General features: G+C 26.0%; 1 protein-coding gene across 7 annotated transcripts in view; it reads left to right on the plus strand.

Annotated features, from left to right (window-relative positions):
• Positions 1-11,809, plus strand: part of LOC142322486 (uncharacterized) — a 56,799-nt gene extending 44,990 nt beyond the window's left edge. For 4 of the 7 annotated variants that reach the window (XM_075361608.1, XM_075361609.1, XM_075361610.1 and 1 more), the window contains exons 4-7: positions 725-842; positions 2,213-2,452; positions 6,260-6,436; positions 8,225-11,809. In XM_075361608.1, coding sequence (XP_075217723.1) covers positions 725-842; positions 2,213-2,452; positions 6,260-6,431 — 530 coding nt within the window. In that variant the 3' untranslated portion in view covers positions 6,432-6,436; positions 8,225-11,809. The remainder of the gene's footprint in view (positions 1-724; positions 843-2,212; positions 2,453-6,259; positions 6,437-8,224) is intronic. The other 3 variants (XM_075361612.1, XM_075361614.1, XM_075361613.1) reach the window with 1 other exon arrangement.
• The last annotated feature ends 2,858 nt before the right edge of the window (positions 11,810-14,667 follow it).

A 14,667-nucleotide genomic window follows, 5' to 3' on the forward strand; every position in this document is an offset into this window, starting at 1 on the left:
TATTAATTTTAGAATACTGATTTTTAAAATACTAGAATTTTTTCTACTGTAAAACTTTTTGGAGATAGTTATTAGAATCGTTTTCAGTAAAATTAATGGTAGTGTTAGAGTTATTGTAACTGGCCCCTGTCTTAAAAAAGGTTAGAAAGCCTTTAAACCCCTTATGCATTTAATTATTTTTTATTCTCTCTATACAGCTTTCTTACACGTTTTACTTTGCCTAATAGGTAAACACTTATTAACATCTACATTAAATAACTCAATACAGTAAACTATAGCATGAATTAATGGTTAATCACCATCCATCCTTATAAACAACATGCTACATGAAATAACAGATCAAAACAAAAACACATTTAAACAGAAATTTCATATCACTAATATTATTAGTGATATTAATATCACTAATATATATATCTGACACACTAATAGTGTGGCAAGATTTATCCTAGTACAGATATTGTGTACAATAGTATCTCGCTTATCTTTTTAAAATTTATGATTCATAATAATATATTACAATATCCAGAAATCATGTTACTGTGACTAATTAGCATCTAGAACCTAATTTTTTACTTGGTTATGCATCTCAGAATAAAAGCATGTGAAATATAGAAAAAGTTGTGGGTAATATTTTTTTTATATTTTGTGGTTAATAGTTGAGATAATATTTTAAAAAAAAAATTATTTTTAAACAAATAACAATTTTTGCACTTTTTTCCAGTATCTAAACCAGCACCTCCATGGAAAGCTACAGCAATTGTTAATGGTCATGTTACAAGGCTCGAACTAAATGATTACAAAGGTCGATATGTGATATTATTTTTCTACCCCCAGGATTTGTAAGTAACATATAAAATATTTATTATTTTATTTTAATGGGAAATTAGCATTTTTACTTCCTTGTATGAAGTAAAAGAATTATTGTGATAATGAAAAAGTTCAGATTTCAATGGAAATATCCATTTTGGCTAGTTTTGGCATGATGTCTGTACATATGTACCTCGCATAACTCAAAAATAATTAGACATAGGATGTTAAAAGTCCTAAATTTTGGATTTAGGACTGTTGTAACATCTAGTTGTGCACCTCCCCTTTTGATTGAAATAAATTGAACAAAAAGTGTCCAAAATACAAAAAAAATTGGATTTTGGACTTTTTCTTAATTGTAGTAATAAGCCCTCATTGAAAGCTTTTCAATATCGTAAGTGGTACTTATTTTCATTGGTTCCAGAGTTATAGTCAAATGAAATTTTAATTGATGAAATATTTGGATCTTATAAGGGGATGGCACATTGGTTCGAATCCTACTTCATCTCTTATTTTTTAACTTTTTTTTCTTAGTTTAAGTATATTGATTTGTTAATAATTACCTCTGATTGAAAAAAAACTTTAACGATAAATAATAATTGAATAATAACAAAAAAAAAAAATTATGAAAAATATCAGAAGTTATTATGAAATAAAAGTTTACATACGTTTCATTTTAAAAAAGTGTACATGCGATGTAGTAGGTGTACAAGGAAGTTAAAAATTTGATGGTTTCACCTGTTGTGTTTCAGGGAATAGGATTTTGAAAATTGAAGAGTTTAACTAAAATGACAACAGAATAAGCCTTTTGTTTAATAATCCTGTTTCTGTAAATTACAGAAATCAAAATGCTTTTTATTTCATAGGAATGGCCTAACATACAGTCAATTTGATGTCATATTGTGTTTAATTCTGTGTGTTAAAATTGAATTTGATAGACTTTTATGTTACCTTTCTTTCCCAAGTACATATTTAAAATAATGTGTGTAGTGCATCTCAATATGTATGAAATATTACTGATCATGATTAGTTGTAAAGGTTACTGCTTACCACTGATGTATGTGTATCTCCATACACATACATCAGTGTATGGATATATACACTGATATATATCTTTATAAGACTAATTGTTGTAATTAATCTCTTCTTATAAATACCTGTTCAAATGGCTTCATGATGTTGCAATATGCTCAATTTAATGGCATTTTTATGTAATTATGAATAAAGTTCATTTTACAAAAATGATACTGTCATTTTGTTGAAACTTATTCAGAAATGATTTAACTAATAACATGTGTAAATTTAAAAAAAAAATGTATCTTACTGCTTTTTATAGTAAAGTAGATAAAATGAATTTTATCTTAAAATTTTATTATTTTAATTATCTGTAATTTTATTCCAGTGCTGCGGTATGCCCAACTGAGTTGCTGTCACTCAGTGATAGAGTATCTGAGTTTCGAGCATTGCAAACCGAGATAGTCGCATGTTCAGTGGATTCTCATTTAACGCATTTGACATGGTGCCGAATGCCTCGTAATGACGGGGGTCTTGCTAATCCTAAAATACCTCTTTTAGCTGATCCTACACATTCCATCTCAAAAGATTATGGTGTTCTTCTTAGTGATTTGGGACACTGTTTAAGGTAATCATCCATTTGGTTATTAATTTCTTTTGTAAACATTTCTTCAGATGCTCTTGTAAGTTTTAAGTTTTGTTTTTTAATGTTTTTCCTCATTTATTTAATCAGTTATAACTAGAAGGATGATGGAGTTGAGTTTATAACTTTACACGAAAAAGATATCAGAGTTTTTCTCAGTGTAGAAAAACAAAATAAAAAAGTAAATATAAATAATAAAATAAATAAATATTTCAAAGACTTACTTTGAAATAATATATCGAGATAATTATACATTTTTATTATCAAACACTGATCTTAGTTCATCATCAACATTACATGTTCTGACATCTTTGTTATTGAATCAAGATTAATGCTTGACTTATTGTAACATTAACTGGTGTAATGCAATTAACTGCCTTAAATAATATTTATAGATTTTTTATTATTTAAATTCATTGTATATATTTGTGTGAATGATTTGTTAATATTTTTATCAATTACTCCATTTAATAATTTTTTTTTTTTGTTGTTTATGTCTACATTATATAACTGACATTCAAATGTATTAATACCATTAGTAATAGTAGAAGTTGCTATATTTAAATATCATTACTGTAATTATTATGAATAGCAAAGTTGCAATAAAAGTAGTATTTTTCTTAGTACAAGAAAAGCGTGTTTTTATTGTTATATTTTTTCTATTATATTTAAATGTTTGTGTTGTATATGGGAATTCAAATTCTTATCCCGTATTCTTAAATTTTGTTATACATTTCTCTCCGTTTTATATATTAGAAGGTAATTAAGTGAATTATCTGTTTTACAATGATGCTGTTTATGCTTACTAAGTTGATCTTCAAAAAGAAATACTGCAAGACATAACTAACAATAATTAAAAATGGTTCAGCTAGATTTATGCTATCAGTTCAAAAATAATTTTTGAAACAATGTCTTGTAATCATGTTCTGCATATAAATCATTCAGATTGGTTTGGAAGAATGCCTTATGATTTAATAATTTATTAAAATGTTTCTTGTGTAAATAAATTGCATTCTTATTTTTGAAACATAGTAGCTTATCTATCTTATCTTATTATTATTCACCAGGTAATCAAATCTTTATAGTCATTTTTAATGCCTTACTAGAACATCAAAATCAGTATCCTTTATCAAATGATTTACTAATTGATTCATCAATTTGTTCAACATGTTTATCCTCATACATCAGGTCGTCATCATTATCATCATTCATGATGATTAACATTACCCAAAGTTTCAGAATTATTTTTAATTGTTACTAAATGATTCAGATGCCATTACTGTTGCTGTGTTTACTATAAAATATAAAAAGATTTGTTTTTTACATTTTTCTTCATCAGTCATTCCATTAGCTCAATTGAATGAATGCAAAATTAAATTAACTTCTTATACTCTTTACAAGCACTGGATATTCATGGAAACTATCCTTTTTATTAAATTCTAAATTATTTAAATTGTATTCGTCAGTTATTTTATTTTTAGAGTTATTTAAAGAATGTTCAAATCCTTATTATGATTAGGTAATTTTTTATTTTATATGAATTTTCATTATTACTGTAAACAGAGTTTCTAATTGTTATTTTAAATCTTCAATTTTTATTTCTAACAGTGATATTTTGATATTTTTAATTTATCGTGTACATTAAATAATGTATTAATAATATTTTCATCTAGAAAGAACACTGGACTATTACCTGTATGAAATGTTTCATCTGTAAAAGAAGTTGGCCAATTTAATAGTTTGCGGTAACAATCGAAATATGATGTACCTTGATCATGTATTCATCTAACTATGGGTAAACTGTTGATATCAAATTTGGAGACTACTTGCAGTATCTGAGCTTAAATTTAAAAAGTCTCGTTCTTCATAATTAACTTGTTAACAATAAACTTTTATTACTAGGTTTTCGCATGCAATAATTGGTATTATTGCAATCACACAGATTACAGTCAGAATTAATCAGAGATTCAGTCAATAAAATATTAAGATTACTCTTACTATACTACATTCAATGTAATTATCAAACATCACTATTATTATTTTTTGTACCCTTTCTGACTCAACTAAGCCTGTTTATTTCATTAAATTTCTCTATAAATGTTTTTCTTTATCTAACAACTGTGAATCTTTAGAAACAACATATGGTTGAGATAGTGGATTAGAAGTAACAGAATTGTTTAATAATTGATGGTTTTCTACGTTTATTAATATCCCTTTTACTAGAAGTATAATTTTCACAAACAATAGCTAACGCTTTTATATGGAATTCTATAATAGCTAATCTTTGTGTTATAAGAATAATACATACTAATAAATGAAAGAATTGTACGTTATTGTTATTTAAAACTAGAAGTTTAGTTTCAGATTGAATGGATTTTTGAAATACAATGTCAGAATCTTCAGTCATTTTTTCTTCAGTAAATTGAGCAGCAGTTTTATAAACATTCATAAGATCATCATGATTTTCTTCCAATATTAAATGAAGATGCTAAATCTACCATACTGAATCTCTACTGTTATCAACTTCTTATTGACTATCAAACTTGTTGTATAACCTAATGCTAATTATTCTTTTTCTTATGGATGTAATTAAAAATCCATTATAATTACAGCCACTACATTATTATCTTTTTATTCATTGTTATGTAATTTATACGTTATATTTTGTTTACCCTCTTTGATAAATTGACTTTTGTTACTGATAACATAAATTTTATAAAGATATAAAATTAAATATAATTATATTTAAAAATTTATATCTTAAAATTAAATATAATTAATATAAATATAAGATATATAATATATAATATATATAATTTATAATATAAGATATATTATATAATATATATTATATTATTATATATTATTATTATATATTATATTATATATTATTATTATATATTATTATATATTATATAATATAAGATATATAATTTATAATATAAGATATAAATTAAATATAATTATATTTAATTTTATATCTTTATAATCATTATAGTGACACAACACTCGTGTCATAACAATTATTTCTTGTCCATAATATACAAACAGTGTGTTTCTAAAATGGTGTGCTGGTTATATTTCTTTGGATTCTACTTTTAAAACTAAACAAAAAATATCCTTAGGAAAAATGGCAATTTCTCCTTTGTTCTCCCCCGTCTACCATTTGTTATTTTTATACAAAAATTTATATCTCAAGTTCGGATAGACAAATCATGTTAATATTTGGTAAGTGTCTTGGTATAAAGTTTTAAAATTAGGAAAAAATCAGGACTTCACAATACCTTCACAAATTACAATATGGCGACCATGTTTATTTTCAATCTGTTATATCTCCATAAATATTAGTTTTATCAAAATTTATGTTATTTACAAAAATATTATTTTGAACAAAATAACATTTTATTTTTGAAAATCAGTTAACAAATAGCCGAGTTATGGCAGAAAATTATTTTTGTAACCAGGTGTCTGTTTTCATGTTCACTTTATGTTCAATTTCATGAAATATTAATTGTTTTTATTTATTGTAAATTAGTATGAGATTAAGTAATAATTTTCTCACAATAATAGATCTAATAATTATGACACAATTTTTTTTCTTTGGAGATATTTAATTAGTGTAATTTTTCCTTAACAGTTCTCATAACTTGAACTGATAACCAGTATTAGAAGTGAGATTTAAGGTATTAGTCAACAGTCATTATGAAAATGGCTACAGATATCTTGAAACAAAAATGAACATTTGTTACTTAATTTTTAAAGAAAGTAAATGCATTGATTATTTAATTTCAGAGCTCATTTTATTATTGATAGAAGAGGAATTATTAGACATATGTCTGTAAATGATATTAATGTTGGTAGAAGTATTGATGAGCTTATCAGAATGGTTCAGGCCTTACAACATGTAGATGAACACGAAACAGGTTGTCCTGCTGACTGGAAACCAGGTCTGCCGACTGTGTAATACAGGTATGTTATAAAACATTGTTGTATAATAAACAATATTTGTAGTCATGTAAACAGTTAAATGATTCCAGTATTTGGCTGTTTTTGACATGTTAACTTTAAATTACACTCATGTCATGTAGTTGATCTCTTGAGAGTTGTAATAACATTATAGGAGCACTCTGATTTATACATATCGGTTTTTATTTTTATAGTATGCCTCAGTGTTCGTCATCAAATTCTCTGTCATGTTTTCTACCATTTGTTTTTATCTGCCATATCCTATGTTAAGATAAAATATAACCATAAAATTGACTTAACAAGTTTAGACTGTTTTGCACCTAAAATGCACATGTTAGTGTGCGATTAAAAAATAATTTCTTTTTTTCTAAGTGTAAGGTGCATTTAAAGATTTTCTTGAACTTGCTTTTTGTTTGTGTAAGTTTATTTATGAAGCTTATCTCTGTGAAGTTTAGCTCTGTTTTGAGTAATGGGCTCTAAAATGATGAAAGGCTATATGCTTGGGAGTTTTGTTACGTTTGTAAAGTTTAATTATCAATAACTTAAGAGTTCAATGGTATTTTATGCTTGACATCAGTGCTTAGAACATCAATTGAAAACATTATGACAAATAATGCCTTAAAAATTTATAACAATTTGGTTGTGAATTTTGTGAGTTTTAAACTCAAATAAGTCAGTCAAGAGTGAAAGCTCTAGAAAAAGGCTTTCTTTTAACACATTTGCTGTAGTACTAGTTATATCCTGTTCAAGCACTTATGTTGAGGCATCTTGTTCTCCTTTCCTTTTGTACCATAGGTGTATTTTTTGTTTATTTTATTAATAAAATCCTATTCATTTATTTTTTTAAGTCATTAAGTAATTCTAATAATTAGATTTTAATGTTAAAAGGATTAAATTTGTATTGGACCTGGATGATCAGTACTGACCACTTGAATATAAAAGTCATGAATATTTCTATCAATAACTGATAGATTAAGAGGAGAAAGCTTACAAGATATAGGAGTCCTGTAACATGCAGTGGAAACATAAATATCAGACAATGCGCACTTGTAACCCACAAAAATTATATGCATAAAAAAATACATTTTTTTTTATTCCTTTCACAAAATAAAGAAGGAATCAAAATCGATTCTTTTGGTGAATAAGGCCTTCATATACCTTTTTTTAAGTACTGAGAGGTTAAGTTAAGAACCTGTAACTTTTATTAAGTTTTAAAAATAAAATTTGTGATTAGTTAAATCATTAGATAATATATACCAACCTTCAGACAGAGTTGCAGCATCTTACCCTTTTACATCCAGAAGGTCATGGGTTTAAAAATGTGGTGACTTTGTGTTTTTCTTACATTACAAAATACAATTTTTCTCTTTTTTTACAGCAAATCCCCTTTTCATCTTTTGTTTTTGGTTAATCATCTTTAAAATAATTTTTTGTTTAATTCTAAAACTGTAGATAGGATAATTGTATTCTCTCACCACGTGGTTACAACATGAAGTTAATCTGCATTTTCAGTAGTCATTTGTTTCTGCCCTCTCTAAGCATTCATAAAAAAATTCATCACAATTAACATGAGCTGATACCAGAATGAGAACAGCAACACAGTTGCTGAAGATGGTCACAAAGACAACTATAAAAGGAAGGAAGTTGGAAGTTGTTAAAAAAAATTCTTTACTTTAGTTCAGTTTTTTATTACAAAATTTACATTTTAAAGTAACTCTTTCTTGGTTTTTTGTAGTTAATTTTATTCATATCTGTTTTGTTTTTTTTTTTAATCATTTTCTGTGGTTTCAGGTTATATTGTTGGCGTTTGCATGAACATTTATGATGAGTGTATTTATGTTAAAAGTGATTTAAATTATAAAAAGTTATTGAAAAAATGTGTTAAATGATTTACTACAACTACGTAGTTAATCAACAGTTGACTAACTCTTTAACTGCCAGGCAATTTTTCAAGATACTCTCATTCAGACCAGATCATTTTTTTTTAAATAGCGTTCATCCAACACTTTAAAATAATTATGGAAATGTTCTGTTTATTTTAACTTTTTTTTACAAAAAACTGATGATTGTATGTGATGCACATGGTCTATGATTATTAAGCAAATTTTGAAGTTATTTTTGACCAGGCCATGTGCATCAAATTCAGTGACAGCTATTTTTTATTCGATGGTCATTTTTTATTATGATCAATAAAAAAGGAAAAATATTTGCAATAATTAAATTATGGTGTATAAAAAACTATCAAAAAATGAGAATATAGTATACTGATGACATTAATAATATGACAAAAATTAGAATGTTTCCTTGGTAAGCCTACTTTAGTAGCTAAATAAGCGTTACTATAATAAATAATCTAATTTTTATGAAAGTAACGTGAATAAATAAGAATAAAATAAAATAGGGCCTGCTTCACAGGAAATATTAGTGTTTGAACATGTTTTTAGTTTTTCTGATTTGTGCAATTTGAAAAAACATCTTGTACACCTATAACTTACTCACATCCTTTGTGTCTGAGCAATATTTATTTGGTGTTTTTGATTGCGTGTTGCAAACATTTTTTACAGTTTGTTGTAGCAAATGTTACATCCTCTTTTGTCAATTGCAATTAACTCGTGAACAAAAATAGGAGTTTGTAGAGTTAGCAGCAAGGGATTCTTGAGACTTAATAATTCCCTCTTTCTTTTCAGTTACTTTCAGGCAAAGTCAAAGAAAATACATGTTAACAATGCTTGTATTGCAGAACACCTCAACAGCAACCTTCTGGTATCACTTAATACTTTTCCTTACAGGTGACGTATAAGTTTTTATTTGATCTAAAACATCAGTATTTCACAGCAATATTTTTGCTGCCTTGTAGTCAATAATGATGTTTGGCTTCATAATGGGATAATGGGACCTTTACTAGTTAGGACAGCAATAAGTTCTGGAACATGTTTGTTGGTTAGAAAAAGACGTCTATCTTGTCATGCCTTTAGTCAGCAACTATATTATTATTACTTCACAAAGCACGCATTTCAACTCTTTTTTTTCTTTTATCACTGGTATAGGGTTAATCTTCTTCGGGAATGTAACATGCCAACAAGATGAGCTTTTTTCAATAATTTGTGAACCAAATCCACACTTGTTTAGAAATTATCAATGTGTAATGTTCAATTACTTTTAAGTAATGGATCCATTAGTTCCATTACTGTATTCTAAATCGCATCCCTACCTGTCACGTCTCTGCTGCTTTACACTTTTTCATTCCATGTGTACGCACCAGGGGAACACAATTTTTATAATTGTATACCATATTTAAATATAAATACTGTATTTATTCCTTTTTTTGGAATATATTGATGAACCACAATCTTCCTCATAAAGGAATCATGGTTTCATCTATGCACAGGTCTGCTCCTCAGTGAAAGTTCTTCGAAAATTATTTTTTAAGGTATCAAATAAATATCTAATTTTGTACAATTTGGAATCTTCATCTCTTGTTTCATTATCACAAAAATGTATTAAACTTAACGACAGTTCAAATTTGTTTCTTGACATTTATTTACAGATACTATTATTGTACAAAGAATCTTTTGACCAGGCCCATCCAAATAATAAAGCTAAATGCCTTCAATTCACTGACATTTATATTTTTCTATATTATTAGCCTAGCAGATGGTCTTAATGATCTGAGACAGTTTCTTTTAAAATCTTTTGTTCCCTGTTTCTGTTTGTTTCCTGTAATATATTACTTACAAGGTCATCAATAACCAATTGAAGAAAAAAATTAATAGGTTGAATATTATTTTAATTTTCAGTAAATGCAGTGGTTTCTCCAACATTAAAAGTGGATTTGTTTTAGATTGCCCTTATCATGTGACAATATTTCATAACAAATACCTAAGGATACTATTATCATCTGATAAAAGATACATCAATATTACTCTCAGCATTAGACAATTCAAAGGTACTACTTGATGCACCAAAGTCGTTTTGAGTATAAGTTAATGAAGAAACAGAATCATTACTATTAACATATGTTGAAGGAACATACTCATTGTTAGTATGAGAATTAGATGTTGAATGAATAGCCTTATTCTTACCATTATTATTAATTAGGTCCACATTGGTTGCATTTACAATATTATTGCCATGAACAGTCTGCATTAGATATTGAGGTTAAAGGTATATTATTTTGATTTGATGTATTAGTTAAATAAACTATTGTTTATAAATTTTCATATTAGATGCTGAGGCAACAGTCGTATTAATATTATTATTGGTGCATTTGCTGAGCATACCAGTTTTTTTGTCAAGAACAATTTTCTTAGATATTCCCTGTATTAGATTAATATCTTAGATATTCCAGTAGGTGTACTACTGGAAAATTTTCTTTCTTTTTTTGTCGATTACACTACAAACACTAGAATCACTGTCAGAAGAATATTCATAATTTTTGTCATCATCACTATCATAAAAAATTTTTAAGTTGTAGAATTGCTTGACATTTGGTCAAATTATTCTGCTTCACTACCATTTAATTTCTTTCTTATCTCACAAAACTTTTATAAACTAATACAGTAGACCTAATGAAAATAGACTGAAATTTACAAGAAAACGTAAACCACATAAAATGCTTGTTTAGAAACATATAATGAAGAGGTTATAATTTTATAGGTTATTTTGATAAGATGATTTCAAAAAGACAGTGGTGCCAACCTAAAACCAAGAACATAAATACTTTCTACAGGCTGTAATAAACTAAATTCTAATTTAAAACACATTTTATTCTGCTGCAGTCAGATACACTAAGCAAAATAACAGATGGCTGTGTGTGTACAATTATGATGCATACAGCTGTTTAACATTTGTGTGCATCATATAAAATGCACAGGGCAGTTAAAGTGTTAATGTCATTATTATAGCTCTTTTATATGTTTATGAAGTGTAATGTTCTTAAATCTACCTTGTATGAAGCATATACCAATTATTATACATAAGTTATGTATTCTTATTTATTTGTATTTGTTAAAATAATTATGTTATTGTTAGTATAATTAATTTAATATAAATGGTCTGAATTTAAATGAAACATTGTTTGTAATAATGATTAAATTTAAAATAAAAACTAAATAATTTACTTAAACAAACTGTACAAGTTACATTATGTTCATAATTAGATAATCTTTTCTTGTTTTATAATATAGTACATTATGATCATAATAAATAAGAGTGTTTTTATTTTATTATTTATTTCAGTAACTTACATTGTTTTTTTATTATTAAACATTATAATGTTGTAATAATGATTGTCTTAATTATTCTTTTTTTAAATTTGAAAAGGCTAACTCAAGTACTTTTCTTTTAGTTTATCAATTTTTTATTTGATAAATAAAATGAATATTTCTTTGCAAGTTTTTTTTTTATTTACCATTCTTGTTGAAATTTTTATTTACTCCCAAAAATACATAAACTTTGTATTCCTATGTGACCTTTGGTAGATTTCACAACTGTTCCATTATATATTATATCAAAAACAATATATAAAATACTGAGGATAAAAATGAATTTGGATTATAAATGCAATATAAAAAACAGATTTGAAATTGTAAATAAATTAAAATATTTATCAATTGGAGAAAAAGCTAGGATGGTAAGTTACGATATTAGTAATATATATCCTACCATACCCATAGATAAAACAGTTCAAATAATAAAAAACAAATTAATATACAATAATGAAGATTTGTTGTTTATTGATAATATTATTACTATTCTTAGAAATATTTTCCAACAAAATTATTTTAAACTTAATGATAAATATTATATTCAGGAAAATACTTTACCAATGGGTTTTCCATTATCAGCTACCGTATCCGAGATTTATTTACAGGGTTTTGAAGATAAAATTATTTATGGCATTATTTCATACACATGATATTCTTTTATGGACTAGGTGTGTTGATTGTTTTTGTAGTTTATAATCGCATACACAATGAACATTTAATAATTTTGAAAAAAATTAATTCATATTATAATATTTTGAAACTGACATAAATAAAGAAATAAATTTCCTACATGATAGTATCAAGATTAACAAAAATAATCAATTTATAATGTCAGTATATAGGAAACCCACAACCAATAAAACCACAATACATAGAAATTCAAATCATCTGTGGTCACACAGAATTAGTGTACATATACACTCATGGTTAATATAGCAATTAATTATACACAGTATAATAAAAATAAAAGTAAATTAAACAATGAAATAGATATTATAAAACAAATTACTAAACATAATGGTTATAATATTTCTTTAATTGATAATATATATACAAAAAACAAATTTCAAAAATTAATAATTCCACAACTCAAACCTGTAAATGATACACAAAAAATTGACTATGTATATTTAAAATTTTATATACTGATAATGTAGTTGAAAATATAATTAATATTTATGATAACAGTAAATTTAAGCCGGCATACAAGACAACAGTCATATAATATTTAAAAAATAGCAATCACACTGACTTATATAATTCATACGGAATTTATAAAATAAATTGGAAAGATTGTGACCATATATATAAGTAAAATTAATAGGTCTTTTAAAACACATAAAAATGGTAAAATGGATTTATCTAATGTTGCTGACCACCTTTTTAATAACAAACATTCTGTATCTGATATTTGGACAAATTTGGAAATAGTGGAAATCAAAATTTTATTTAAATAATAATAGTAAATGTTTGGACATTTTGGAGAGTTTATATAGTATATATATAGTATAAACGAATTTTCAACTTTTAGACAGAGTATAAAGATGACACTATTATAAAAGCAGCAACAGATGGCAACACATTGTTAGATAAAAATAGATGTAATCATAGATGGAAAAATAGATGTATATAAATAATTTCAAGTCTACTCTGTAATATAACATTGGCTGGCCAGGTTACATGGTATAAATCTTTTAATTATTTTATTTTTAAATTTAATTTTAATTCTTAATTGAAGTCATATTTAAATATATGTAATTATTTTATTTAATTGACTTCATGTTTTCTATATATGATAGTAATTTTAACACATTAATCTTTTAATTTTTTTCTTAAAAAAAAAGTTTTGATATGTAATTTTATATAATTTATATACAGCTGATGATGTGGGTTCCTGTGAATGTGCTATTGGAATAACGAAAAGAAAAATAAGGTAAGTGTCATTTCATTTACTTTGTAATTCTGTACTTGGGTTGTTCAAGTTTGTTTTTTTTGATTATACAAAATATAATATATTGGTACAGAGGAATGTGGGTCTTATAAGTATTGACTTTAGGAAAAAAAAAAATTTAAATATATATCTCACTACTATATAAAGACAATACCTTTTTCATTTGTTTCCCATAACCAAAAAACATACTGAACATATTGTTTAAAAAATTTTAATCTAGCTTTCTTATGATCCCTCAGAAAGTATACAAAAGTTCAGATTTTGTTATGTATAAATAACACTGGGGAACAAAAAATAATTTTTGTCTCAAGAAGAAAATATGTGATTCTGATAGTACTTTTCTCCTGAAATCAAATATGATATTGGTTTTCCCCCGTCATGCATGGTTTCCAAGAAACAGGCATTTATAGTTTCAAACATTTTAATATTTTCTGCACTCTTAACAACACAATATTCAAACATTTGACTCGCCTAGAAAATAAGAAATGAGAATTTTCTGCTACATTTTCACCTGTGGAGTATCCCTTTTGATGGTCTGACAATAATCGGCCAGCATATTAGGACTCCATTTGCCTTGATACCTTTTTTCCATAGCTGAAATCTAATGAAAATATTCCCCGTGATCATCACTCACTGCACCAAGATTATATACAACCCAAATTTTTATAAGATGTTCTAAGATCGTTGACAATATCACCGTAATTTTCCCCTTTTTGATTTCCCAAAAAACTTTGAGTAACATTTGTGAATGCTTGCCAAGCTGGTTTCTCCTGTGGATTCAATAGTTCCTCAAACTTTTCATCATGCATTAGTGATCGTTAATATTAATATTAATCATTAATATTCCTTCTTTAATTTTTGCATCACTAATTTCAGGAAACTTCTGTTTTAAGTTCATGAAACCAAGAATATTGTCCATGGCTTTAACAAAATTATTCATTAATCCTAGTTTGATAGGTAACAGAGGTATATACACATTTTTAGGATTACATAATGGGTCATGTTTCACATTTTTC

Source organism: Lycorma delicatula, chromosome 3 (assembly GCF_047948215.1).
Source record: "Lycorma delicatula isolate Av1 chromosome 3, ASM4794821v1, whole genome shotgun sequence".
Lineage (NCBI taxonomy): Eukaryota > Metazoa > Arthropoda > Insecta > Hemiptera > Fulgoridae > Lycorma > Lycorma delicatula.